The 26,564-nt window shown below is 49.2% G+C and overlaps 1 protein-coding gene and 2 non-coding genes across 3 annotated transcripts in view; all 3 read right to left on the bottom strand.

Moving 5' to 3' along the window:
* Window positions 1–26,564, bottom strand: part of RPL7A (ribosomal protein L7a) — a 48,859-nt gene that overhangs the window by 12,602 nt on the left and 9,693 nt on the right. Inside the window, exons 4-6 of the mRNA XM_033959940.1 lie at window positions 16,478–16,618; window positions 9,598–9,677; window positions 4,398–4,528 (exon numbers count right to left, since the gene is read on the bottom strand). Coding sequence (XP_033815831.1) covers window positions 4,398–4,528; window positions 9,598–9,677; window positions 16,478–16,618 — 352 coding nt within the window. The remainder of the gene's footprint in view (window positions 1–4,397; window positions 4,529–9,597; window positions 9,678–16,477; window positions 16,619–26,564) is intronic.
* LOC117368778 lies at window positions 4,604–4,678 on the bottom strand. Its single transcript, XR_004541025.1, has one exon. It is a non-coding gene; the product is annotated as a small nucleolar RNA SNORD36 (small nucleolar RNA).
* LOC117368726 lies at window positions 9,798–9,875 on the bottom strand. Its single transcript, XR_004540977.1, has one exon. It is a non-coding gene; the product is annotated as a small nucleolar RNA SNORD36 (small nucleolar RNA).

Below are 26,564 nucleotides of genomic sequence, written 5' to 3'. Positions count from 1 at the left end.
GTCACCGTGTCATTCTCTAACAATCAGTCTTAATGAATAGCTCAGCAGAAAAACCATTAGGCTGAAGACAATAGCATGCCAACTTCCCACTTACATGGAGAAGTCAAAATAAAAACACTGTTGGATACTGAGCAAAACAAGAACCTTTCAGAAATGCCACACAGTTCACCAGCTAAACCAGTGGTCTCAAACTCAAACCCTTTGCAGGGCCACATTTTGAATTTGTAGGTACTTAGAGGGCCGCAAAAAAATAGTTAATGTCTTATTAAAGAAACGACAATTTTGCATGAGGTAAAACTCTTTATAGTTTATAAATCTTCAAATAGGGGCAGAGAGTACCCTATTTATTTCCTAACCAGACTTTCTCCCCCCGGATCAAAGCTACCGCTCATCATACTAAATTCATTACTCCTCATTATCACTACTCTGTATTCTCTGACTGTACAATGTCTTCCTCACAATTTCTGCTCAGTTATGCAATGTAATCTGTCAAATTATATTGTATCCTATGTAAATCTACCTCACAATTTGTACTCAGTTATTTGCCGACTTCTAACCATTTGCAGTGTAATATGTCAATATTATATTGTAACCTATGTATATCTTTCTTCTTGCCAATTTGCACCATGTAATCACTGACCGCTCAGTGACCTCTTCTCTATTGTACACTGTAATTCGCTGACTGTACAGCTATTCTTCATTGTGAACCGCCTAGAAGTCGCAAGATTAAGGCGGTATAGAAAAAATAAAGTTATTATTATTATCTTCCCCCCCCCCCCGAAGGCCTGCATGTTCCCCACTTCTTTGCAGCATCCTCCAGCTTCCCCCCTGGTCTCCTGATCTTAGTTTCAACTAATTATCGCAGCCTGCAGAGAGGCTGCCATCGGCCTCCGCAGCACATTCCTTCTGCTGTGGTCCTGCCCCTCCTCTGACGTCAGGGGCAGGATCACGGCAGAGGGAATATGCTGCTGAGGACGACGGCAGCCTGCCAGGATTGCTACAGCACCGACAATCCTCTCTGCAGGCTGCGGTAATTATCTAAAGGAGACCAGGGGGGAACCGGAGGACACTGCAAAGAGTGGGCAACACTAGTAAAGACTGCGGGCCGCAAAATAGTACCAGGTGGGCCGCATGTGGCCCCCCGGGCTGCGAGTTTGAGACCACTGAGCTAAACCAAATGCCACTGCTCTTAACTCCCTGAACAACCAATTCCCGCAGAAAAACCCATTCTCTTCGTGAAAACACGACACCGGAAGCAGAAGAGAAGATTCAGCCCAAGAAGCTGCTTGACTCAAGAGTGGAACGAGCTTTGAGAAATTTCGGAACAGGCTGTTGGAGAAGGTACGCTGTGACGATAGCCTCCTTGGTCCAGCATGCAATGGTAGCCTTGGAAGCACTGTTCCCCCTTACGAGAACCCGCTAAGAGGACAAAAAGACGATCTGACTTACGAACTCCTGGTCCGCTGAACATAAGAGTGAAGGACCCAATGGACATCCAACTTACGCAATTGCATCTGCTCCAATGAGCCCTCCCTACTACCCAAGACCGGGAGGACCACGGACTGGTTGACATGAAATGACGAGATCACCTTCGGAAGAAAGGAGGGAACCAGCCACAGCACTACCCATTCCCTAAGGGAACTCCAGGAAGGGAGACCTACACGAAAAGGCCTCCAGTTCTGAAACACATCTCGCAACCACCAAGAAAACCACCTTCAGAGTAAGGTCCTTCAATGTACAGGTGTCGAGAGGCTCAAACAGAAAACAAACGAGCACAGAGAGAACTAGATTGAGATCCCAGACAGGAACCAACAGCCAAACTGGTAGCTGGAGCAATTTCGCAGCTCTCAAGAATCAAATCACACCTGCAGAGGAGGCCAAACGCTTACCATGCAAGAGACCGCGAAAGGAAGAAGAGCGGCAATCTGCACCCGAAGGGAGGACCAGGCAAGGCCACACTCCAGAAACTCTAGGACGTGAGGCAAAATAGCACAAAGGGTAACCACGCCACGCGCGGACCATCACGCTTCAAAAATACACCAAACATGGATATAAGCCTGAGAGGTAGAAAGTCTCCAAGATCCTAAGAGGATGGAGATCATCTTATCTGAATATCCTTTACTTAGGCATTCCCTTTCAGAGCCAAGTCATAAGACAAAAGGGATACAGATCAGGCGACAGTGGCAGAGAAAGATCTGCCATGAGCAGATGAACCAGATCTGCATACCACGGGCACCTGGGCCAGTCCAGAACACCAGGACCACCCGTGATGGTGGGATATTGGAGAGCTGTGATGGGTAGAGTTCCCCGCGGGGACAAACCTTTTCATCATTCGGCGGAGTAGTGAAAAGATTTGTACCGTGCTGGTGGTGAACAGATATTGATTTTACCCATTTCTGCGGTTTATTGCGGTCACTCGTGAGAATGGGTCACCATGTCATTCTCTACTGTCTGTATCTAAATCCTTTCCCAGGCAGAGCAGTCCCAGAACTACTGGGAATCTCACAGCACAGGGAAGCCTCTTAAGAAAAGATTGGATTTAAATCCCGAAAATAACAAATTTAATGCAGTGCAGATGACAAGATACTCTCTCAACTCACCTGCAGAGTTAAAACAGAGGGGGCACTTCCAGAGGAGACGAGGAGAAAGAGCTGAGAAGAAAATGATTGACATTCTCTGCAAGCAGCTTGCAGGTGGGAGTTGATGACTCATCTGTAAGAAATCGTGTTCTGTTTGCACAGGAATGTGGCATTATGACAGGCAAAGGGAGGAAGGCAAGATAGGAGAAAGGCTAGATGGAAGAAGACAGTGAACAACAAAGCAGAAAAAGCACAGAAATTTAAAAGTATGAATTAAACCCTAATAAAAATGTTCTTTTGATGTGCACTTATGTTTAAGTTAATTTGTACTTGTTCATTTTAAAATCCAATAAAATGTCTTAAAAACAATTCTCCTCTCATGCATAAGTTTTGAAAATAGCCTCAAAATAATTGCTGACAAAAGCTCCCCACAATTTTTCAGTTTCAGATTAGAGATGTATATAAGAAAGGTACCGTATTTTCACGTAGATAACGCGCACCCGTGTAAAACGCACACACGGGTATAGCGCGCAGGAAACCGAAATATATGTAAAAAAAATTTTATATACCGCGCACACCCGTATACCGCGCATGGTGCCCCGACTCTCCCGTCGCCGCCCGACTCTCCTTTGGCCACCCCGACTCTCCTTTCGCCCGCCCCGACTCTCCTCTCCCCCTTGAAGTCCTGTCCTCACCCTGAAAGCCTGATGCCCCCCCCCCGATGTTCGATTCACCCCCGCGCAGGACCGCTCACACCCCCACCCCGAAGGACCGCTCGCACGCACTCCCACCCGCACCCCCACCCTGAAGGACCGCTCGCACGCCCACAGCCTCCCGACCACCCCCCCACCATGTAGAAGCTCCTACCGGTGTCCTGCTGCTTCCTCTTGGCGGTCCCGGCCCATCTGTGAGCCCTGCGTCTGCGCTGCTTCGTCTTCCGGCGGTCCCGCCCTTTCTCTGACGTCAGAGAAAGGGCGGGACCGCCGGAAGAGGAATCAGCGCAGATGCAGGGCTCACAGAAGGGCAGGGACCGCCAAGAGGAAGCAGCAGGACACCTGTAGGAGCTTCTACATGATGAGGGGGAGGGGGGTCGGGAGGCTGTGGGCGTGCGAGCGGTCCTTCAGAGTGGGGGTGCGGGTGGGAGTGTGTGCGAGCGGTCCTTCGGGGTGGGGGTGCGTGCGAGCGGTCCTGCGGGGGGGGGGGGGGGGGGGGTGAATCAGACATCGGGGGAGGGGGGGGAACTATGTAAAAAAAATTTGTAAAACGCGCTCACGTGTATAACGTGCAAGGTTATGCACGGTTTGTAAAAATCGTGTATAACACGCGCGTTATATGCGTGAAAATACGGTAAATCAGTTCCACCAGATGTTATCAACTGGTGCGACAGAACCTCTGGTATGCTGTTAATCTGGCTACCTATAAAGGAATGCCATGGAACTTAACCACCACCGCTGTGGCATCCTGCTGGTAGGAGTCAACAAGGAGCATTTCTTAGTTGCTGTTGCTGGCTCCTCTACTAGTATTCATCCTAAAGCTGGAACTGGAATTGCATTTAGCCAAGTCTCATGAAAGTTCTAGGGTCCTGCACTGTTGTCATTTCAAAAAGCATCAGATAGAGGTAAGACATGATGCCTGTCTTGATTATTCTCAACTGGAAGGGAAAGATGTGGAAGAAGAACAGCAGTGGGAAGGAAGGTACGATTCCAGGGCAGTGTAGGGAAAAGGGAAGATGATGTATGCCATGACAAAGTGAAACCAATACAAGGTTTGAGAACCACTGTGTCATGAATCCATGTTCAGGATTCTTTAATCACTTACGGATTAACCTGTGTGAATGCCACACAGGTGCAGGTCTTCCTGTGGACCAAGCGACCTAGCCTGGCCTTACCCTTGATAATACAATATGGAACTCCCATCTTACGGCACAAGGCAGGCAGGAAAACAACCAGCTGTGAAAAAAAGGATAGAGTTAGCACTGGTAGATCCATGCTCCAGGACACACACACAAAAAAGCAGTTTTGGCAATCGCTCAGGGTTAAAAAGCTCGTGTTTACTCTTCACGGTGAGTTTCAGGTGAAGAAATTCATACATCATTGCGAAAGCCAAGCTCCAATGAGGAAGATGCCCCCTTGCCTCCCCTCCCATCCCAGTAAGCACAGTTACTTACCGTAACCGGTGTTATCCAGGGACAGCAGGCAGATATTCTTAACGCATGGGTGACGTCACCGACGGAGCCCCGGTACGGACACTTTTAACTAGAAAGTTCTAGTTGGCCGCACCGCGCATGCGCGAGTGCCTTCCCGCCCGACGGAGGAGAGCGTGGTCCCCAGTTAAGATAAGCCAGCTAAGAAGCCAACCCGGGGAGGTGGGTGGGATGTAAGAATATCTGCCTGCTGTCCCTGGATAACACCTGTTATGGTAAGTAACTGTGCTTTATCCCAGGACAAGCAGGCAGCATATTCTTAACGCATGGGTGACCTCTAAGCTAACAGAGAGGGAGGAGGGATGGTTGGCCATTAGGAAAATAAATTATGTAATACAGATTGGCCGAAGTGTCCATCCCGTCTGGAGAAGGTATCCAGACAGTAGTGAGTAGTGAACGTGTGAACTGAGGACCAAGTGGCAGCCTTGCAGATTTCCTCGATGAGCGTGGAACGGAGGAAAGCCACAGAAGCAGCCATAGCTCTGACCCTGTGGGCCGTGACAGCACCTTCCAGTGATAGACCGGCTCGAGCATAACAGAACGCAATGCAGGCAGCAAGCCAGTTGGAGAGCGTCCGTTTAGAGACAGGGTGCCCTAGATGGTTAGGGTCGAAGGACAAAAAGAGCTGAGGGGACGAGCGGTGAGCCCTGGTACGGTCAAGGTAGTATGCAAGGGCACGCTTACAGTACAGCGTGTGCAACGCCTGTTCTCCAGGATGAGAATGGGGCTTAGGGAAAAAGACAGGCAACACAATGGATTGGTTGAGGTGGAAGTCCGAGACCACTTTGGGAAGGAATTTAGGATGAGTACGCAGAACCACCTTATGGTGAAAAACAGTGAAAGGTGGGTCGGCCACCAGTGCATGCAACTCACTAACGCTCCTGGCAGAGGTGATGGCAATGAGGAAAAGCACCTTCCATGTCAGAAATTTGAGTGAAGCAGTGGCAAGAGGTTCAAACGGAGGTTTCATGAGGGCTGATAAAACCAAATTCAGGTCCCAGACGACTGGGGGAGGCTTCAGAGGTGGTTTGACATTGAAGAGGCCCCTCATGAACCGGGAAACCAGGGGATGAGCCGCGAGAGGTTTTCCGAGGATAGGTTCATGAAACGCAATGATGGCACTGAGGTGGAATCTGATTGAGGTGGACTTGAGGCCAGCATTGGACAGCGAGAGCAAATATTCCAGTACAGTTTCCACCGCCAATGAGGTGGGATCGTGTTGATGCAGTAGACACCAAGAGGAGAACCTGGTCCACTTCTGATGGTAACATTGGAGGGTGGCCGGTTTCCTGGAGGCATCCAAAATGTGACGGACAGGCTGAGACATATTCTCTAGGGAGGTCAGCCCGAGAGAAACCAAGCTGTCAGGTGGAGCGAGGACAGATTGGGATGTAGTAGAGACTGATGCTGCTGCGTAAGTAGAGTAGGAAACACAGGAAGAGGAATGGGCTCTCTGGGGCTGAGCTGGAGCAGGAGGGAGAACCAGTGTTGGCGAGGCCACCGAGGAGCGATGAGAATCATGGTGGCTCTGTCTCTGCGGAGTTTGAATAGCGTCCGCAACATTAGAGGCAGTGGAGGAAAGGCATAGAGAAACCGATCCGTCCAGTCTAGCAGGAATGCATCCGGGGCCAGACGATGAGGAGAGAAGAGTCTGGAACAGAACTGGGGCAGCTGATGGTTGTGAGGAGCTGCAAAGAGGTCCACCTGAGGAGTGCCCCAGAGAGCAAAGATGGAGTGGAGTGTGGGAGGATCCAGGGTCCACTCGTGAGGTTGAAGGATGCGGCTGAGATTGTTGGCCAGGGAGTTCTGTTCGCCCTGGATATAGACAGCCTTGAGGAAGAGACTGTGGGCCGTGGCCCAGGTCCAGATGCGGATGGCCTCCTGACAGAGGAGGGGAGATCTGGTGCCGCCTTGCTTGTTTATGTAGTACATGGCGACTTGGTTGTCTGTGCACAGGAGAAGAACCTGAGGGTAGAGAAGGTGCTGGAAGGCCTTGAGAGCATAGAACATGGCCCTGAGTTCGAGGAAGTTGATGTGATGCTGACGCTCCTGATGGGTCCAGAGTCCCTAGGTGCGAAGATCTCCCAGGTGAGCTCCCCATGCATAGGGGGAGGCATCTATGGTTATGACCATGGAGTGAGGAGGTAGATGAAAAAGTAGACCCCTGGAAAGATTGGAGGAGTTCAACCACCATTGAAGAGATTGCTGAAGAGACGATGTCACAGAGATGGGATGAGAAAGAGGATCCATGGTCTGTGACCATTGGTTGGCCAGAGTCCATTGAGATGTCCTGAGGTGGAGTCGCGCCAGAGGGAGCACATGGACCGTCGAGGCCATGTGGCCCAGGAGGACCATCATTTGCTGAGCTGGAATGGAGCGACGAAGGAGCACCTGACGGCAGAGATGGAGCAGGGTCCGTTGGCGGTCTGAGGGGAGAAACGCCCTCATCAGAGTGGTGTCGAGGACGGCTCCAATAAACTGCAGTCGCTGTGTGGGAAGCAGATGCGACTTGGGGTAGTTGATCTCGAACCCGAGGAGGTGGAGGAAGGAGATGGTGTGCTGAGTGGCTTGTAGCACAAGAGGAGACATAGGTGCTTTCACTAACCAATCGTCCAAGTAGGGGAACATCTGGAGGTTGTTGGACCTGAGAAAGGCCGCCACCACAATGAGGCACTTGGTGAACACCCTGGGTGATGATGCGAGGCCAAAGGGTAGCACTTTGTACTGGTAGTGACGGTGCTGAACCTGAAATCAAAGGTAGCAACGTGGAGACAGATGGATTGGAATGTGAGTGTAGGCCTCTTTGAGGTCTAGGGAACATAGCCAGTCGTGTTGAGAGAGAAGAGGGTAAAGCGTGGCAAGGGAGAGCATTCTGAATTTTTCCTTGACCAGACACTTGTTGAGGTTCCGGAGATCGAAGATAGGACGGAGGTCCCCTGTCTTCTTGGGAACCAGGAAGTAGCGGGAGTAGAATCCCTGACCCCTTTGGTCTGGGGGTACCTCTTCGATGGCATTGAGAAGAAGGAGGGATTGGACCTCCCTCAGGAGGAGGAGGGATTGGGAGGAGTGAGAAACAGACTCTATGGGAGGATTGTCTGGTGGAAGAGTCTGGAAGTTGAGAGAGTAGCCATGGCGAATGATGTTGAGGACCCACAGGTCTGATGTGATGACCTCCCAACGGTTGAGGAAGAGTTGAAGGCGTCCTCCGATCGGCTGAGGAAGAGGCAATGATGGTGGGAGACTAGCTATGCCCTGGAGAAAAGAGTCAAAAGGGCTGAGATGGTTTTGACTGAGGGAGAGGCTTGGCAGGTTGGTGAGACTGCGAGCGTGCCTGAGTTTGGTGTTGCTGACGAGGCCGGCGAGGTTGTTGTTGAGGCGGGTTGAGAGGTCTGGCTGAGAACCTGCGTTGGTAGGAAGACTGCTGTCTGTAGGGGCGAGCAGGTGGAGTCTTCTTCTTAGGTTTGATCAGGGTATCCCACCTGGTCTCGTGGGCCGAGAGTTTCTGGGTAGTTGAGTCCAGGGACTCCCCAAAGAGTTCATCACCAAGACAAGGTGCGTTAGCCAGGCGGTCTTGGTGATTAATGTCGAGGTCAGAAACTCTCAGCCAGGCCAAGCGCCTCATGGCAACAGCCATGGCAGATGCTCGAGAGGTCAGCTCAAAAGAGTCATAAATGGAGCGCACCATAAACTTCCGGAGTTGGAGCAAACTGGAAATTTGTTGTTGAAAAACCGGGACTTTACGCTCAGGGATGTGCTTTTGTAAGGAGGAGAGTTGTTGCACCAAATGCTTCATGTAGAAGGAGAAGTGGAAGGTGTAATTATTAGCCCTGTTGGCAAGCATGGAATTCTGATAAAGGCGCTTGCCAAATTTATCCATCGTTCTGCCCTCTCTGCCAGGAGGGGTGGAGGCATAAATACTGGAGCCCTGAGTTTTCTTTAAGGTGGACTCCACTAGAAGGGATTCATGGGGTAGTTGAGGTTTGTCAAACCCCGGGATAGGAATGACCCTGTATAAACTATCCAGTTTTTGAGGAGCACCGGGTACCGTGAGAGGGTTTTCCCAATTTTTGTAAAAAGTTTCCCGTAAGATGTCGTGGACGGGTAACTTCAAAAATTCTTTGGGGGGTTGTTCGAAGTCCAGGGCGTCAAGAAAAGCCTGGGACTTCTTAGAGTCGGATTCCAATGGGATAGACAGAGCCGCCGACATTTCCCTTAGAAATTTTGTGAATGAGGACTGTTCAGGTTTGGAACTGGTATCGACCATCAAGGGTTCCTCGTCCGTTGATGAAGCCTCATCATCGGTACCGGGTGGGGATTCTTCCCACAAGTCCGGGTCCCTGACGTTGGTGTGCGCAGGACGGGACGGTGGTGTGGACGGCTCAGTGTGGCGAGTGTCCATACCGGGGCTCCGTCGGTGACGTCACCCATGCGTTAAGAATATGCTGCCTGCTTGTCCTGGGATAATAGTTATTAGACCTGTCCTTTGTATCTTCCATGCTAGAACAAATAGCCAAACTTTCCAGATTGAACGTAATCATTTTACCCATATGAGAAAGTACACTCAGAGTAATATAAAAGTTACAAAATCCTTGGAGTGTTTCTTTTTTGTTTAGTAATGTGAAAGTAGCCTAACAAGATCAGTTTATGAAAATCCATTACAAACTTCAACTAGGCTGACCAACAGAAAGCCAAAATTGACAAGACAATAATTTAGAAAAGCAGAGGTGGCTAAATCATTAAGAATTATCTGCTCAAGCAACACCAATCATTATACAATACAACCCAGACCATCATGTCTTGTTTTAGCTTTCTTACCTCAATGGGATCAACATCATGTGCAATCACCACTAACTGAGCCTTCTTATTCTCAACTAGAGTTGTCACTGTGTTCACACCTGCACAAAGAAGTCCCTAATCAGTTTGTTATAACTATTACACAACCCCAACCACAGAAATGCCAATATTCCCACATCCAAAATAAACACATGCCAAGATAGAAATTTGGACAAATTGCTATTGCTCAGTGTTAAAAAGCTCGTGTTTTGTGATCTACAGGCTTTGTTTCAGGTGAAGAAATTCAGGCATCATTGCAATAGCATGTCCAACAAAACAAAAATTTTCATTTCTAGCTATCACACTGCAATGGGAAAATAATTAAAAACCACAAATGACTTAATCCTAAATTTCCCTATCAGATGTACTTCTGAAAAAATATTCAAGAAAGAAAACTGACAGGCTGGTAGTAGCTCTTCTTTCCAACTCTCAAATTAGTCAACTTTAAGATCTGGTACTGAATTTAACTGCATGGACAGAAAATCTCTGAAGCTGCAACCCACAGGACCAGGAAGCGACACCTGCAATGTTATGGGCTTGGAAGGAAAAAGGAAGCACGGTGGGTTCAAGCCTAGGTAGCAGGTGAAGGCAAAAACCAGAAGTCCATGAAGGAAGAGAACAGAAGGGTCTGGAGCTAATGCAAGTGTTACGATAAAGCAATGTTACTTACCGTAACAGTTGTTATCCAGGGACAGCAGGCAGCTATTCTCACTAGTGGGTGATGTCATCCGACAGAGCCCCGATACGGACGTCTCACAAGCATGTCTTGCTTGAAGAAACTCAGAAGTTTCGAGATGCCCGCACCGCGCATGCGCCAGTGCCTTCCCGCCTGATGGTCCGGGCGTGTCTCCTCAGTTCAGGTAGCTAGCAGAGAAGCCAACCCAGGGGAGGTGGGTGAGACGTGAGAATAGCTGCCTGCTGTCCCTGGATAACAACTGTTACGGTAAGTAACATTGCTTTATCCCAGGACAAGCAGGCAGGTATTCTCACTAGTGGGTGACCTCCAAGCTAACCTCAATGGGATGGTGGGAGAGTTGGCAACTTAGGAGAATAAATTTTGTAACACTGTTTGGCCAAACTGTCCATCCCTTCTGGAGAAAGTATCCAGACAATAATGAGAGGTGAATGTATGAACCGAGGACCAAGTGGCAGCCTTACAAATCTCCTCAATCGGTGTCGATCTGAGGAAGGCTACAGAGGCCGCCATTGCTCTGACCTTATGGGCTGTGACCTTACAGGGAAGGGGTAATCCAGCCTGGGCATAGCAGAAAGAGATACAAGCTGCCATCCAGTTGGAGATGGTGCGCTTCGATACAGGTCATCCCAACTTGTTTGGATCAAATGAGACGAAAAGTTGAGGAGCAGTTCTGTGTGGTTTGGTGCGATCCAGGTAGAAAGCCAAAGCACGTTTACAGTCCAGAGTGTGAAGAGCTGATTCTCCAGGGTGAGAATGAGGCTTTGGAAAAAACACAGGAAGTACAATGGATTGGTTGAGATGAAATTCAGAGACCACTTTAGGCAGGAATTTCGGATGAGTTCGGAGGACCATCTTGTCATGATGAAATACTGTGAAAGGCGGATCCGCCACCAAGGCCTGAAGCTCACTGACCCTGCGAGCAGATGTGAGGGACACCAGAAAAACCACTTTCCAAGTGAGAAACTTAAGGGGAGCCGTTTTTAGAGGCTCAAAAGGAGGTTTCATAAGCCGAGAAAGAACCACATTGAGATCCCAAACCACTGGAGGCGGCTTGAGAGGAGGATTGACATGAAAAAGTCCTTTCATAAATCTGGAAACCACAGGATGAGCCGAGAGTGGTTTCCCCTGTAGAGGTTGATGAAAAGCCGCAATAGCACTCAGGTGGACTCGAATAGATGTCGACTTGAGACCAGACTGAGACAGGTGTAGAAGATAGTCCAACACAGAGGATAGGGAGGCTCGCTGAGGCTCCTTAGAGTTGGAAATACACCACGAAGAAAATCTAGTCCATTTTTGGGAGTAGCATTGACGAGTAGCAGGCTTCCTGGAAGCCTCCAAGACATCCCTCACCGACTGGGAAAACTGGTGAGGAGATACGTTGAGAGGAACCAAGCTGTCAGGTGGAGAGACTACAGGTTGGGATGAAGTAGCGATCCTTGATGTTGAGTAAGTAGAGAAGGAAACAATGGAAGAAGCACTGGCTCCCTGCTGCTGAGTGGAAGTAGAAGGGAGAACCAAGGTTGTCTGGGCCACCGAGGAGCTATCAGAATCATGGTGGCATGGTCGGATCTCAGCTTGACCAGAGTCTTTTGAATGAGAGGAAATGCATACAGAAAGCGATTCCCCCAATCCAGCAGAAAAGCGTCCGCCTCGAGGCGAAGGGGAGTGTAGATCCTGGAGCAAAATTGAGGCAGCTTGAAGTTGTGGGGAGCCGCAAAGAGATCTAACTGAGGCATCCCCCACTGAGCAAAGATCTGATGAAGGGGCGTGGAATGGAGTGTCCATTCATGAGGCTGGAGGAGACGACTTAAGTTGTCCGCCAAGACATTGTCCTTCCCCTGAATGTAGACAGCTTTGAGGAAGGCGTTGTGGCGAACCGCCCAATCCCAGACTCTGAGAGCTTCCTGACAGAGGGAGGCTGAGCCCGTGCCCCCCTGCTTGTTGACATAATACATGGCGACCTGATTGTCTGTGCGAATGAGGACCACCATGTCGTGAAGCAGATGTTGAAAAGCTTGAAGAGCATTGAAGATGGCTCTGATCTCTAGAAGATTGATTTGATGGAGGCGGTCCGCACTGTTCCAGAATCCCTGAGTGCGAAGACCATCCAGATGTGCTCCCCAGGCATAGGTCGAGGAATCGGTTGCGAGAACCTTCTGGTGGGGAGGAGTGTGAAACAGCAAACCTCTGGATAGATTCGAAGAAGTCATCCACCAAAGTAGACACTGCCGAAGAGCAGGAGTGACGATGACGTGTTGAGTCAACGGATCCGACAACTGAGTCCATTGAGACGCCAGGGTCCATTGAGGAATTCTGAGATGGAGTCTGGCAAACGGCGTCACATGAACTGTAGAGGCCATGTGGCCCAGAAGGACCATCATGTGTCTCGCTGAGATGGACTGGCGAGAAGACACAGACTGGCAGAGACGAAGAAGAGCATCCAGGCGCTGAGGAGGAAGGAATGCTCTGAGACGTATGGTATCCAGGACTGCCCCGATGAAGGGGAGTGACTGTGAAGGCTGTAGATGAGATTTGGGAAAGTTGATCTCGAATCCCAAACTCTGCAGGAACAGAATCGTGGACAGGGTCGCCGAGATGACCCCCAAGGCTGAGAGAGCCTTGATGAGCCAGTCGTCGAGGTAGGGAAATACTTGGAGACCCTGGTTCCTGAGTGCAGCGGCCACCACTACCAGACACTTCATGAAGACTCTGGGAGACAAGGACAGGCCGAAGGGAAGCACTCGATACTGCAGATGCAGATGTCCCACCCGAAATCTGAGGAACTTGCGAGAGGCCGGATGAATGGGAATGTGAGTGTAGGCCTCCTTGAGATCCAGAGAGCATAACCAGTCGTTCTGCTCGAGGAAGGGGGTAGAGAGAAGAAAGGGTCAGCATGCGGAACCTCTCTTTGACTAGGAATTTGTTGAGGACCCTGAGGTCCAAAATGGGTCGCAGGTCGCCCGTCTTCTTCGGAACAAGGAAGTACCGGGAGTAAAACCCCTGGTTGTGTTGGTCCACAGGGACCGGCTCGACGGCCCGGAGCCGGAGCAAAGCCTGAGCTTCCTGAAGAAGAAGGGCGGTCTGAGTCAAGTTGGAAGGATACTCTCTTGGAGGGTGGTCCGGGACCCGATGGAAATGAAGAGAGTATCCCTCCCTGATGATAGCAAGGACCCAGAGGTCGGTGGTTATGGCCTCCCAACGATGATAAAAATGATGGAGGCGCCCTCAGATGGGAAAAACAGGGGGAGGCAGGACGAGACTGGTTATGCCCTCGACGAGACAGTCAAAAAGGCTGAGGAGCCTTAGGGACAGCAGACGCCGGAGACTTTTGCTGAGCCTTCTGAGGAGCCTGCCGCTTCGCAGGTTGCCTCGCAGGTGGAGCTTGCCTCGGCTGATAACGCCGCTGATAGATCAATGGCGGTCGAGAGGGTCGAGACTGCTGAGGCTTAGGCTTCGGTCTAAGAATGGACTGGAAGGACTTCTCATGATCAGACAATTTCTTCGTGACTGTCTCGATGGATTCGTCGAAAAGATCCGCCCCCGCACACGGGACGTTCACGAGGCGGTCCTGAAGATTCGGGTCCATGTCAATGGTCCGCAACCAGGCCAAACGGCGCATCACCACCGAGCAGGCCGCTGCTCTGGCCGAGAGCTCGAAAGCATCATAGGCCGATTGCATCAACTGGAGACGAAGCTGGGACAGCGAAGCAACCACTTCCTCAAACTCAAACTGAGCCTGGGACTCGATGTAGGGCGTAAATTTTCGAAGCACAGGCAGAAAAAATTCTAAATAGGTGGCAAAGTGGAAATTATAGTTCAGGACTTGGGACGCCATCATAGAATTCTGATAGATGCATTGTCCAAACTTATCCATGGTTCTGCCCTCACGGCCCGGAGGCACCGAAGCATACACCTGGCCTGGATGAGATCGCTTGAGCGAGGATTCGACCAAGAGGGACTGATGAGAAAGCTGGGGTCCCTCGAAGCCCTTATGATGCACCGTGCGGTTCCGAGAATCCAACTTTCCAGGGACCGCAGGGATCGAGTAAGGAGACTCAAAACACCTCATGAAAGTTTGGTCGAGGAGCTTGTGCAAGGGGAGTCGCAAGGACTCGGCCGGAGGGCGAGGCAAGTGCATGGTATCGAGGTACTCCTTTGAGTATCGAGACCCAGCGTCGAGGGTAATGTCCATGTCATCCGCCATTTGTCTGAGAAACGAGGAAAAGGACAGCTGGTCCGCCAGTGCCGGCCTTCGAGACGGACTAGAAGAAGTCGAGGCTTCGGGATCCACCGAGGCCTGTGAGCAACAGGGGGAATAAAAAACCTCGGGGTCCTCGAACTCCGGGCCCGGAGGAGGAGACCCAGCCGAAGCAGAAAATCCCATCCGGGGCAACTTCTTCTGAGGCGAGACTGTCGAATGTCGAGACGAATGCTTCGAAGAATGCCTGGATCGATGCCCGTCTCGATGCCTGGACGGGGATCGAGTCCGTCTGTGAGAATACTGGTCCCCAGAAGCCTCCAAGGAGCAGATAGGATTCCATGCTGTCGATCGAAGAGGTGGAAGAATCGGTACATCCCCCGAAGCCGCCCAGGCTTGATAGGGGGTCCGGAAGAACTCGTCCTGCTTCCTGCTATGCCTGGGACTGGGAGGCCTCGAAGGTGGATGCCACACTGAGTCATGGGGTGGAGTAATAGGCTCCAAGGGAGGTAAGTCACTAAGGGAGGCTTTCCTCGAGGGAATCAGTTCCAAGGGAGGCATATCCCCAAGAGGGGCCTTCTTCGATGGAATCGGCTCCAAGGGAGGCATGCCACTAACCGAGGGCCGCCTCGAGGAGCCGGAACTGGGAGGTCACCCTGGATCGAGGCAATCAGCCGGGGACCCATGGTGATCATGAGTTCCACAAACTGAGCCTCCAGGAGGGACTTCAACGAAGCCGATATGGAGGGATCCGCACCAAACGGGGGCCCTTCTGCACGGTCTCCGCGCTCCTTCGGTGCAGCGTGCTTTTGCTTGCCAGCCTTCGGCACCTTAAGCACCACCGGTGGAACAATGGGTGTCGGTACCTGATCCGAGGGGACAGAGGAAGGCACCGGCGTCGATGACGAGGCCGAAACCGGCGTGAACAATGCAGGTTTCAAAAGGCCAGAAGCAGCCGGGGAGGCAGAGGGCTTTGTCGACGAAGTCGAAGCACCAGTTGATGTCGAAGCAATAGGGTCCAACGAAGCTTCCATCTTAAACATGGACTCCCACAGCAGGCAGCGGCGCTTAAACGCTCACGCCGTCAAAGTGGAGCAAGGCCGGCACTATTTCGGAAAGTGATCCGGACCCAGACACTGGAGGCAGCGTCGATGAGGGTCCGTGAGCGAAATCGCGCGCTGGCACTTGCTACACTTTTTAAAACCGGTGATCGGCCGGGACATAGGCCGGAAAAGCTCCGCCGCAAGGTCAAAGGCGCGGGGCCTGTGCCACGTGGCCGACCCGGTCTTGGAAGAAAAAAAAATTTTTTTTTTTTTGAAAAAAGGAAACCAAAGAAAGAAACAAACGCACGGGAGAGCCAAAAGACCCCAACCCGCGGAAATAAAGAAGGCAAAAACAGATTCAATGGGCGCAGAATTGAAGTTGAACTTCTCAGCTCCGCGGAAGAAAATGAACTGTGGAGACACGCCCGGACCATCGGGCGGGAAGGCACTGGCGCATGCGCGGTGCGGGCATCTCGAAACTTCTGAGTTTCTTCAAGCAAGACATGCTTGTGAGACATCCGTATCGGGGCTCTGTCGGATGACATCACCCACTAGTGAGAATACCTGCCTGCTTGTCCTGGGATAAAAATAGGTTGGGGGAAGGAGAAAGAGAAAGCAGCAATACAAATGCAGAAGAGTTAGAGAAATGTTGTAGGGTCCAACCTGTTACTGGGAAGGGGGGGGGAGCTAAGTATGCAGAAGCAAGCATGTGAAGCTAGATTTAGAGGAAATATACTCAGTTGCATTTTTTTAAACTTTCAGTATTGCACTAAGTATTGCTCAAATACAACGATCATATTATCTATGCATATCTGTGTTATAACAAAAAAATACAGAATTTTACAATTTTTTTTAATGCTACACTTATACAGCGTATTCATTACACACAGTCAGAAGAGTTTCATTTGGTTTTTTTTCAAATACCTGCTCTGACAACAGGGGGTCTCTTGGTAGGAGTATCTCCCTTGCCTGCAGCTTTCTGTTCTGCCCGGGCCAGCAACCTCTGCTTTTTCTCTTGTTTAGTCTCAGGTCTGTATTTGTGAGCCAATTTAAAAAGCTGTGTGGCTAGAAAAGATATTGATTAGTTAGCCTTGCTAGACAAACCAGCACCAGCAAAAGCTATGCAGCCGCAATCTGGGTGGATCTACACATCAGCAAATATTGTTCATATAACCAAGAATCTCTATATATTATGGGCAGCATAAATACACAACCTGTCAAAACTGCCAAGCTATCTGCAATTTAGAGAAGTATTTCTACACAATGGTGCAGCAGCAGATCAGATGAACCTAGTGATTTCTTGTATCTCATACAAACTCCTTTCGCCAAACTTGGTATATTTTCACCTCTGGCACTTCTTAAGGCAAAGAGATATTGGATGATGAAACAGAAAAAGAAAAACTGATGGCATATGAAGACTTCCAAGTCCAATTAAAATCTACTTTTTTCATTGGTTTATTCCGTACTTTATTGAATACCCATATTTTTAACTCTTTTCTCCCCAGTTGCACACATCCAACACCTTTAGCCTCTTCCATCTCATTACTACTAAACTTGTGTTACTTTTTTTCCAAACAAATGTGACTGCCTCTGGGAAAAGATGACTAAAGTCTAAGATCCAAAATATTGAGAATGGTTGATTTTTCATGTCATAAGTCCATAAACAGTGTGAAAGAAAGCAATGTTACTTACCGTAACAGTTGTTATCCAGGGACAGCAGGCAGCTATTCTCACGTCCCACCCACCTCCCCTGGGTTGGCTTCTCTGCTAGCTACCTGAACTGAGGAGACACGCCCGGACCATTGGGCGGGAAGGCACTGGCGCATGCGCGGTACGGGCATCTCGAAACTTCTAAGTTTCTTCAAGCAAGACATGCTTGTGAGACGTCCGTATCGAGGCTCTGTCGGATGACATCACCCACTAGTGAGAATACCTGCCTGCTTGTCCTGGGATAATTATAAATTTCTGCAACTTTTCTATTTTTTTTTTTCACATGGGAAGATTAGATTCTTACCTCAATAATCTTCTTTCTAGTAGAAAGGCATCTTGAACCAGTAGTTCAGTTTGTAGAAGGCGTCACTTACCTTTTTTCTCAGCTATGCCCCAACTCCTCAATTTGTATCAAAGCAGTTGACAATTCCTATAATATGAGACAGGGAAGAACACGGGTAATCGGACCTTCTGATTTATGTGGAAGGCCAAGACCACTTTGGCAGAAGGGACCATGCCTCTGAAGAAGCACTTGCCTCTGTAAACCTGAGAAAAGGCTCTCTGCACAACAGAGTTTGAAGCTTCAAAACTTTTCTTGCTGAAGCGATAGCTACTAGAAAAACCGTCTTAACGGTAAGATCCAGAGATGCCTCTTTCAAAGGCTCATACAGAGCCTTGCTAAGGGCTTGTAAAACCAATTTAAGATCCCATGTTGGGAATGGCTGTCAGAGAATACAGCCGCAGTCCTTTAAAAAAATCTGGCAACAACTGGATTAGAGGCCAAGGAAACCTTTACTACTAAAGACTTAAAACACGAGAGTGTTGCCATTTGTACTTTGAGAGAGCCAATGACTAAGCTCCTCTCACGACTATCCTGGAGAAATGCTAGAACCATTGAAATTGAAGCCTTCAACTCCATATTCTCCTTAGAATGCCAGTGCTGAAAACCATAGGCTGGGACAGTCGCTGGTTTCTTAGATCTGAGGAGGGTAGCACCAAGACCATGCCAAGACCAGCCAAGCTCCGCCCATAAAAGGGGAGGAGCCAGCGACGGAGAACTCACTTCACTAGACCAGCCAGGGAGTGCAGGGCGAGCTGAGCCTAGCAGAGCACGTGGCAGCGTGCAGCGACCTGCTTGAGCTAGCAGAGAGGAGGAGAGAGGCATCGGAGAGAGAAGTTGCAGGGGCGAGTTCGGGGAGAGGATAGCAGAGCGGAGGAGGCAGTGAAATCTCCGCCTACACCCCCCGACATCACCAGCCAAGCTCTGCCCATAAAAGGGGAGGAGCCAACGGCGCACAGCCGTTCGGCGCTCGCCTTAGCGAGAGCGCCTTTGAGAAGGGCCTTAAGGGAGGGCTCTGGACAACCACCAAGGGAAAGAACTCCACACATACCAGGCACATACAACTAGCTACTTAACATTTAGACTATCTTTTCCACTCAACTCTCAGGCAGACCCTACCAGTCTCTCTATTCCTCCCACTCTCAAACTACCCCTTCCACTATCACTCTCACACTTTCAAACTATCTAAAAATTAAAAAAAAACTAAAAAATTAAAAAATAAAAATTTTTTTTTCTTAGAAATGGCAGGAAGAACGAGGAATGCGAAGACTACAATCAGCCCAGTCACAGAAGGGATCCAGGGGATGGCCTCGGTCCACGTGCAGACAGAGGGAGAACCAGGGCAGAGGTCTCTGCACAGACCGAGGCGCTCTCCATCCCCATCCCCAAGCAGACAACTACAGCCTCCACACAGACGGACGAGACAGACCAGCTAGACGGAGACATCCTGCGTGAGCTGACAAGCCTAAGAGAAGAGGTGAAGAGCTTGAGGAGCATCAGGGAGGACGAGGCCTTCATCGACGAGGTCATCCAGGAGCTGTCCCAGATCACCGAGCAGGAGCCAGGCAAGATCATCCTAGAGACGCCCAAACTGACCAAACCTACAACTTTGGCACCAACGACTGGGGTGCAGGAGGAGGATGGGGACACTGACTCCTGGCAGCTGATAACCTCCTCCACAAGAAAACACGGAAGACCTTCTTCTTTTTCTTCCTTTTCTTCTCCTGTCTCCTTCTCTTGCACACAGGGCAGCCCTACATCGACCCCACTAATAACCTTGAGGAACAGATTCCAGATACTACAGAAAGGACCCGCGAGCGAGGCACAGGAGGTCAACATTCAGACAGTCCCAGTTCCAGAGACAACTGATCAGCTCCCCTCAAAGAAGCGCAGAGTAGTGGTCATTGGGGACTCCCTGCTGAGGGGCACCGAGGGACCAATCTGCAGACCGGATATGCAGTCGAGAGAGGTTTGCTGCCTGCCAGGGGCCAGGATCCGGGACGTGACCACCTGCCTAGACCGACTCATCAGGCCCGAGGACTACTTCCCCATGCTCCTTATTCACGTGGGTACGAACGACACTGCCAGGAACACCCCAGAGAACATACCTAAGGACTTTGGAGCTCTGGGTGAGAGGCTGAGGCAGATGGGAGCGCAGGTGGTCTTCTCCTCGATCCTCCCTGTAAGAGACAAGGGAAGAACCAGGGAGGAGCGTATCCAGAGGACGAACGAGTGGCTACATGAATGGTGCAGGGACATGAACTTCGGCTTCCTGGACCATGGAGAGGCACTAAAGGGACTGCAGGGACCAGATGGACTCCACCTGACAAGGAGAGACAAGAACGTCTTTGGACATCGACTAGCCCACCTCCTCCGAAGGGCTTTAAACTAGGTAAGTTGGGGGAGGGTACCCACTCATGTACTAGCGCAGTAAGTAATTTTCCAGGAGAGGTGAATCGACACTCCATTTCTGAGACCGAGGTAAGTTCACACAGTAAAAACAATCATACAAAAGCCACTCAAACTCAGGCGGGAAATTCTACATAGGGTCTTAGCAAACATAAAGTATGGAGGGCTATGTATGTTAATGCACACAGCTTAGGCAATAAAATTCTAGAATTAGAGACAGAGATAACGAACGCCGACCTCGATGTAATAGCGATATCTGAGACTTGGTTCATAGACTCACATGGGTGGGACATGGCTATACCAGGATACAACTTACTTCGTCAGGACAGAGAGGGAAGGATAGGGGGTGGGGTAGCACTATACACTAGAGATAACATCAAAGTCACCAGATTCACAGATGTCAACTACACCGGGGAATCACTCTGGGTGAACCTGGCCAGAGGAAACGAAAAATGCTTGTATCTGGGTGTAGTATACAGGCCCCCAAAACAGCAGGAAGACAGGGATATGGAACTAATCAAAGACATTGAGAACATCACTTTACGCAGGGACACGGTTCTGCTAGGGGACTTCAATATGCCCGATGCTGATTGGAAGACACTTTCCGCTACTACCAGTGGCAGCAGAAGGCTTTTAACCTCCATAAAAGGGGCGCGACTCAAACAAATGGTGCTGGAGCCCACCAGAGATCAGGCGATACTGGACCTGATACTCACCAACGGAGAAAGCGTTTCAGAAGTTTCGGTAGGCGATACACTAGCCTCCAGCGACCACAACATGGTATGGTTCAACATCAAGATAGGCTTCACTAGATCAAACACAGCAACAAAGGTCCTCGACTTTCGGGGCACTGACTTTAAACGCATGGGAGACTTCGTCCATCAGGCGCTACAAAACCAAGCTGAAACCAATAATGTAGAGGTCCTCGACTTTCGGGGCACTGACTTTAAACGCATGGGAGACTTTGTCCATCAGGCGCTACAAAACCAAGCTGAAACCAATAATGTAGAGGCTATGTGGTCAATCCTGAAATGCACCTTGCATGAGGCAACAAACCGCTATATAAAAACAGTAAGCAAACGACGGAGGAAGAACAAGCCCCAGTGGTTCTCTGCAGAGATCTCGGATCTTGTCAAGGAAAAAAAAAAAGCTTTTATTTCCTACAAGCATACAGGAAACAGGGTGACAAAAGAAGACTATCTGACCAGATCTAAAGCAGTCAAAGCGGCAGTCAGAGAGGCCAAGATTCAAACAGAAGAACAACTAGCGAAAAACATTAAAAAAGGGGCTAAGGGGATAAAAAAGATCTCAATGTATAAATTTACTCTTGGTCCACTCTCATCTGACCGCCTAATTGCAATTTGAATTTATTCTTTTTCTTTTAATAATTCTCACTCAGGAACATCTTGGATCTCAATTTAATTTTGGGACTTTAATTATGATGAGTAAATAGTAATTTTGTCATATAACTGTTACTTCATTTGTTTTATATTATGTTGACTCACTCATATTCTGTACAAGAAGATTATTCTTGATAATATGTTTAAAATTTAAATAAAGATTAAAAAAAAAAAAAAAGGGCTAAATCCTTCTTCAGATACATTAGCGACAGGAAACGAAACACAGATGGGATAGTACGTCTCAGGAAAACAGACGGGACCTATGCAGAAACGGATTCTGATAAAGCCAAACTACTAAATGAATACTTTTGCTCAGTCTTTACTTGTGAGGCGCCGGGGACCGGTCCACAACTGCAGGCAAGGCAAACCTCGGAAGACCCATTTCAAAACTTCAAGTTTACACCCAGCAGCGTCCATGGCGAACTATCAAAACTCAAGATGAACAAAGCCATGGGACTGGACAATCTACACCCCAGGATTCTTAGGGAGTTGTGTGATGTCCTGGCGGAACCGCTATCCGTGCTGTTCAGTCTTTCCCTAAGTACCGGAAAAGTCCCCATGGACTGGAAAACAGCTAACGTCATTCCATTGCACAAAAAAGGTTGCAGAATGGAGGCTGCGAATTACAGACTGGTCAGTCTCACCTCAATAGTGAGCAAACTCATGGAAAGACTTATTAAACAAGAATTAGATACGATCCTGACCGAGGAGAATCTACAGGATCCCCAGCAGCATGGATTCACAAAGGAAAGGTCCTGTCAATCCAATCTGATCAGCTTCTTTGACTGGGTTACAAGGAAACTGGATATGGGGAAGTCTCTAGACGTCGTGTACTTGGACTTCAGCAAAGCTTTTGATAGCGTCCCGCACCGCAGATTGTTGAGCAAGATGACTTCGATGGGATTGGGAGCGATATTGACGACATGGGTCAATGATTGGTTAAGCGGTAGAATCCAGAGGGTGGTGGTTAACGGTACCCCCTCCAATACATCGGAGGTAACCAGTGGAGTGCCACAGGGATCGGTCTTGGGACCGATCCTTTTCAACATATACATAAGAGACCTGACTCAAGGGCTTCAAGGTAAAATAACACTATTCGCCGACGACGCCAAACTATGCAACATAGTAGATAACAGCACCTTACCCGACAGTATGGAGCAGGACCTCTCTTATTGGAACATTGGTCCTCGACTTGGCAGCTGGGCTTTAATGCCAAAAAATGTAAGGTCATGCACCTTGGCAGCAAAAACCCATGCAGAACTTACACTCTGAATGGTGAGACCTTAGCTAGGACTAGGGCAGAACGTGATTTGGGAGTAATCTTTAGTGAAGACATGAAAACTGCCAAGCAGGTGGAGAAAGCTGCATCCAAGGCTAGACAAATGGTGGGATGCATCCGTAGAGGTTTTGTCAGCCGGAGGCCCGAAGTCATAATGCCCCTGTACAGATCCATGGTGAGACCTCATCTTGAATATTGTGTTCAATTCTGGAGACCACATTATCAAAAAGATGTGAGGAGAATCGAGTCGGTTCAGCGAATTACCACCAGGATGGTCTCGGGACTCAAGAACCTCCCATATGAGGAAAGACTGAATAAACTGCAACTATACTCGCTCAAGGAACGTAGAGAGAGGGGGGACATGATTGAGACTTTTAAATATATCACGGGCCGCATCGAGGTGGAAGACGATATCTTCTTTCTTAAAGGACCTTCAACCACAAGAGGTCATCCGCTGAAAATCAAAGGTGGGCAATTTCATGGCGACACCAGGAAGTATTTCTTCACCGAAAGGGTAGTCGATCATTGGAATGAACTTCCATTGCAGGTGATTAACGCCAGCAGCGTGCTCGATTTCAAAAAGAAATGGGATATGTATGTGGAATCTCTAGCCGGGTGAAGTCTGGGGGTGGGTCATTAGCGTGGGCAGACTTGATGGGCTACAGCCCTTTTCTGCCGTCATATTCTATGTTTCTATGCACTCAAGAGCCACGCTGGAAGCCTAAAACACTCCAGATTCTCTAGGGCAGTGGTAGGCAATTCCGGTCCTCGAGAGCCACAGGCAGGTTTTCAGGATATCCACAATATCTGGGACAATATCCACAATAGCTGGGACCGCTCCTGTTCAATATATTTATTAACGACTTGGAGACAGGGATGAACTGTGAGGTCATTAAATTTGCGGACGACACCAAACTCTACAGCAAGGTTAGAACCAAGGAAGACTGTGAAAACCTGCAAAGGGACTTAACGAGATTGGAAGACTGGGCAAAAAAATGGCAAATGAGTTTTAACACTGAGAAATGCAAAGTCATGCATGTAGGGAAAAAGAACCCGATGTTCAACTATAAAATGGGGGGATCGTTGCTGGGGGTGAGCAAACTTGAAAGAGACCTGGGGGTGATGGTAGACACAACATTGAAAGCATCAGCACAGTGTGCGACAGCCTCAAAGAAAGCGAACAGAATGTTGGGTATCATCAAAAAGGGTATCACGACCAGGACGAAGGAAGTCATTTTGCCGCTATATCGGGCGATGGTGCGCCCACATCTGGAGTACTGTGTCCAGTACTGGTCGCCATACCTCAAAAAGGACATGGCGGTACTTGAGGGAGTCCAGCGAAGAGCGACAAAGTTGATAAAGGGTATGGAAAACTTCTCAAATGCGGACAGATTGGAAATGCTGGGGCTATTCTCTCTGGAAAAGCGGAGACTTAGGGGAGATATGATAGAAACCTTCAAAATCATGAAGGGTATAGAGAAGGTAGACAGGGACAAATTCTTCAGGCTGTGGGGAGCCACAAGCACAAGGGGGCACTCGGAGAAATTGAAAAAGAACAGGTTTAGAACAAATGTTAGGAGGTTCTTTTTCACTCAGAGGGTGGTGGACACATGGAACGAGCTCCCGGAGGCTGTAATAGGCCAGAGCACGCTACAGGGGTTCAAGGAAGGTCTAGATAAGTTCCTAAAAGATAAGGGGATTGAGGGGTACAGAAAGAAGTAGAGGTAGGTTATAGGATTAGACAGAAACCACTTCACAGGTCACGGACCTGATGGACCGCCGCGGGAGCGGGCCGCGATGGACCTCTGGTCTGACCCAGTGGAGGCAACTTCTTATGTTCTTAAATAAGCATGAGACATAGTCAACCTGCACATTGTCCACTCCCAATATGTGCGTGGCTGATAGAACTTGAAGGTGGACCTTCGCCTAGAGAAAACAACTGGCCTCCAGTTTCAACAGAGCACTCTTGGTACCTCCTTGTTGACCTAGGCCACCACTTGTGGCACTGTCCGAGAAAACCCAGACTGCTTTTCCTTCCTGGGTATTCTCCAATGTCTGTAGGGCCAGCCAAATGTCTCTCAGCTCCAAGACATTGTGCCTCTGTGAGGGCAACCAGTGGCCCTGAACTGGATGATTGCCGCAATGCCCCCCTCCCAGCCATAAAAACTGGCATCTGTCGCCAGGATCACCCAAGAGGATATGCAAAGCAGTAAGCCTTTTTTTCACAACTCTGGCCAGAGCCACTAAGCAAACTTTGATGTGCCTATGCTGGTCAGGTCAGTAGATTCTGTAGAGAATTTGGCTGTGGAGGCCATCAGGACAATAGTATGTCTTGGAGAAGACATAGATAAGCTCTAACCCATGAGACAATATCTGAGGGCGGCACTATTGACCCCAGCATCTGCAGATAGATTCAACCTAGGTCCTGCAGTAGTCATCCAAGCATCGATGCACCTAGATTCCTGCCTTGCCCAGGTGCAGTGTGACAACTATCACCTTAAAAAAGGTGCAAGGCACTGTTGCCAGATCAATAGGAGCACTGAGAACAAATGTCTTTCCAGTGCACGGAATCTGAGGAATTTTCTGTGAGCTGGAAATATGGGAAAATGTAAGTAAGCATCTGCCAAATCTAGAGAGACTAGAAAATCCCCAGTGCCACCGAAACTTTGACCAAACGTACAGTTCCCTTCCGGAATTGGGGCACCTTCAGCGCTGCATTGACCAACTTCAGGTCCAAGATTGGTTTCTAGGCTGAATCTTTCTTGGGCTTGATGAAATATATGGAGTAGCTGCCCAAGAACGATACTTCGGCTAGTACAGGTTCTACAGCCCGAATATCCAAAAGCCATTTCACTGTTGCTCAGACCCTGACTGCTTTTTTGGCCAACCAGTTGGAGTCTACAAATAAGTTCAGAAGAGGACAAAAGGATTTGAGCTGCTTGTATCCCTCTCAAATGATGTGCACCCAGTGGTTCCAGCAAATCCTCGCTCCAGCCTCCCAATAAGCAGACTGCTACTTATCACTTATATAGCGTTGAAAGGTGTACGCAGCGCTGTACATTCTGACATTTATCGATGATCCCTGTTCGGCAGAGCTTAGTTTAATTTAGACAGAAAGACATGACAGAGGGTAGGGGATGCAAAACTCAAGGTGAGAAGAGTTAGGAGTCGAAAGCACTCTGAAAGAGGTGGGCTTTTAAATGGGTCTTGAACACTGCCAGAGACAGAGCCCACCGTAGGCATTCGGCAGCTTGTTCCAAGCATATGGCGCAGCAAGGCATAAGGGACAGAGTCTGGAGTTGACAGTTGAAGAGAAGGGCACAAATAGGAGGGACTTACCAGCTGAGCAGAGCTCACAGGGGTGGGGGGATCATAGGGGGAGATAAGTGAAGAGATAGTGAGAGGCAGCTGAGTGAATGCATTTGTAGGTCAGTAAGAGGAGTTTGAATTCCAATGAAGTGACTTTAGTAGAGGAGTAAAGTGAGTAAAGCAGCTCTTTCGGAATGAGCCATGCAGGCAAAATTCTGGATGGATTGGAGGGGAGAAAGGTGGCTAAGCGGAAGGCCTGAGAGTAGTGAGTTGCAGTAGTCTAAGCGCAAGGTGAAGAGGGCATGGATAAGTGTGCTCAGAGAGGAAGGGTTGGATTTTGGTAATATTATATTGGAAGAATCTGCAGGTTTTAGCGATATGTTGTTATCTGGGCGGTGAAGAAGAGAGAGGAGTCAAAAATGACCTTGAGATTACAAATAGACAAAACAGGAAGGAGGAGAGTGCTGTCCACAGAGGAGGGAAGCGAAGAGGTGGGTTTAGGTGGGAAGATGAGCAACTCTGTTTTAGCCATATTCAATTTTAGATGGCGGCGAGACATCCAGG

The sequence above is a fragment of the Geotrypetes seraphini genome, chromosome 10 (genome assembly GCF_902459505.1).
Source record: "Geotrypetes seraphini chromosome 10, aGeoSer1.1, whole genome shotgun sequence".
Classification (NCBI taxonomy): Eukaryota; Metazoa; Chordata; class Amphibia; order Gymnophiona; family Dermophiidae; genus Geotrypetes; species Geotrypetes seraphini.
Note: the sequence above shows the minus strand (reverse complement) of the source record. Positions and strands in the feature narration are given on the sequence as shown.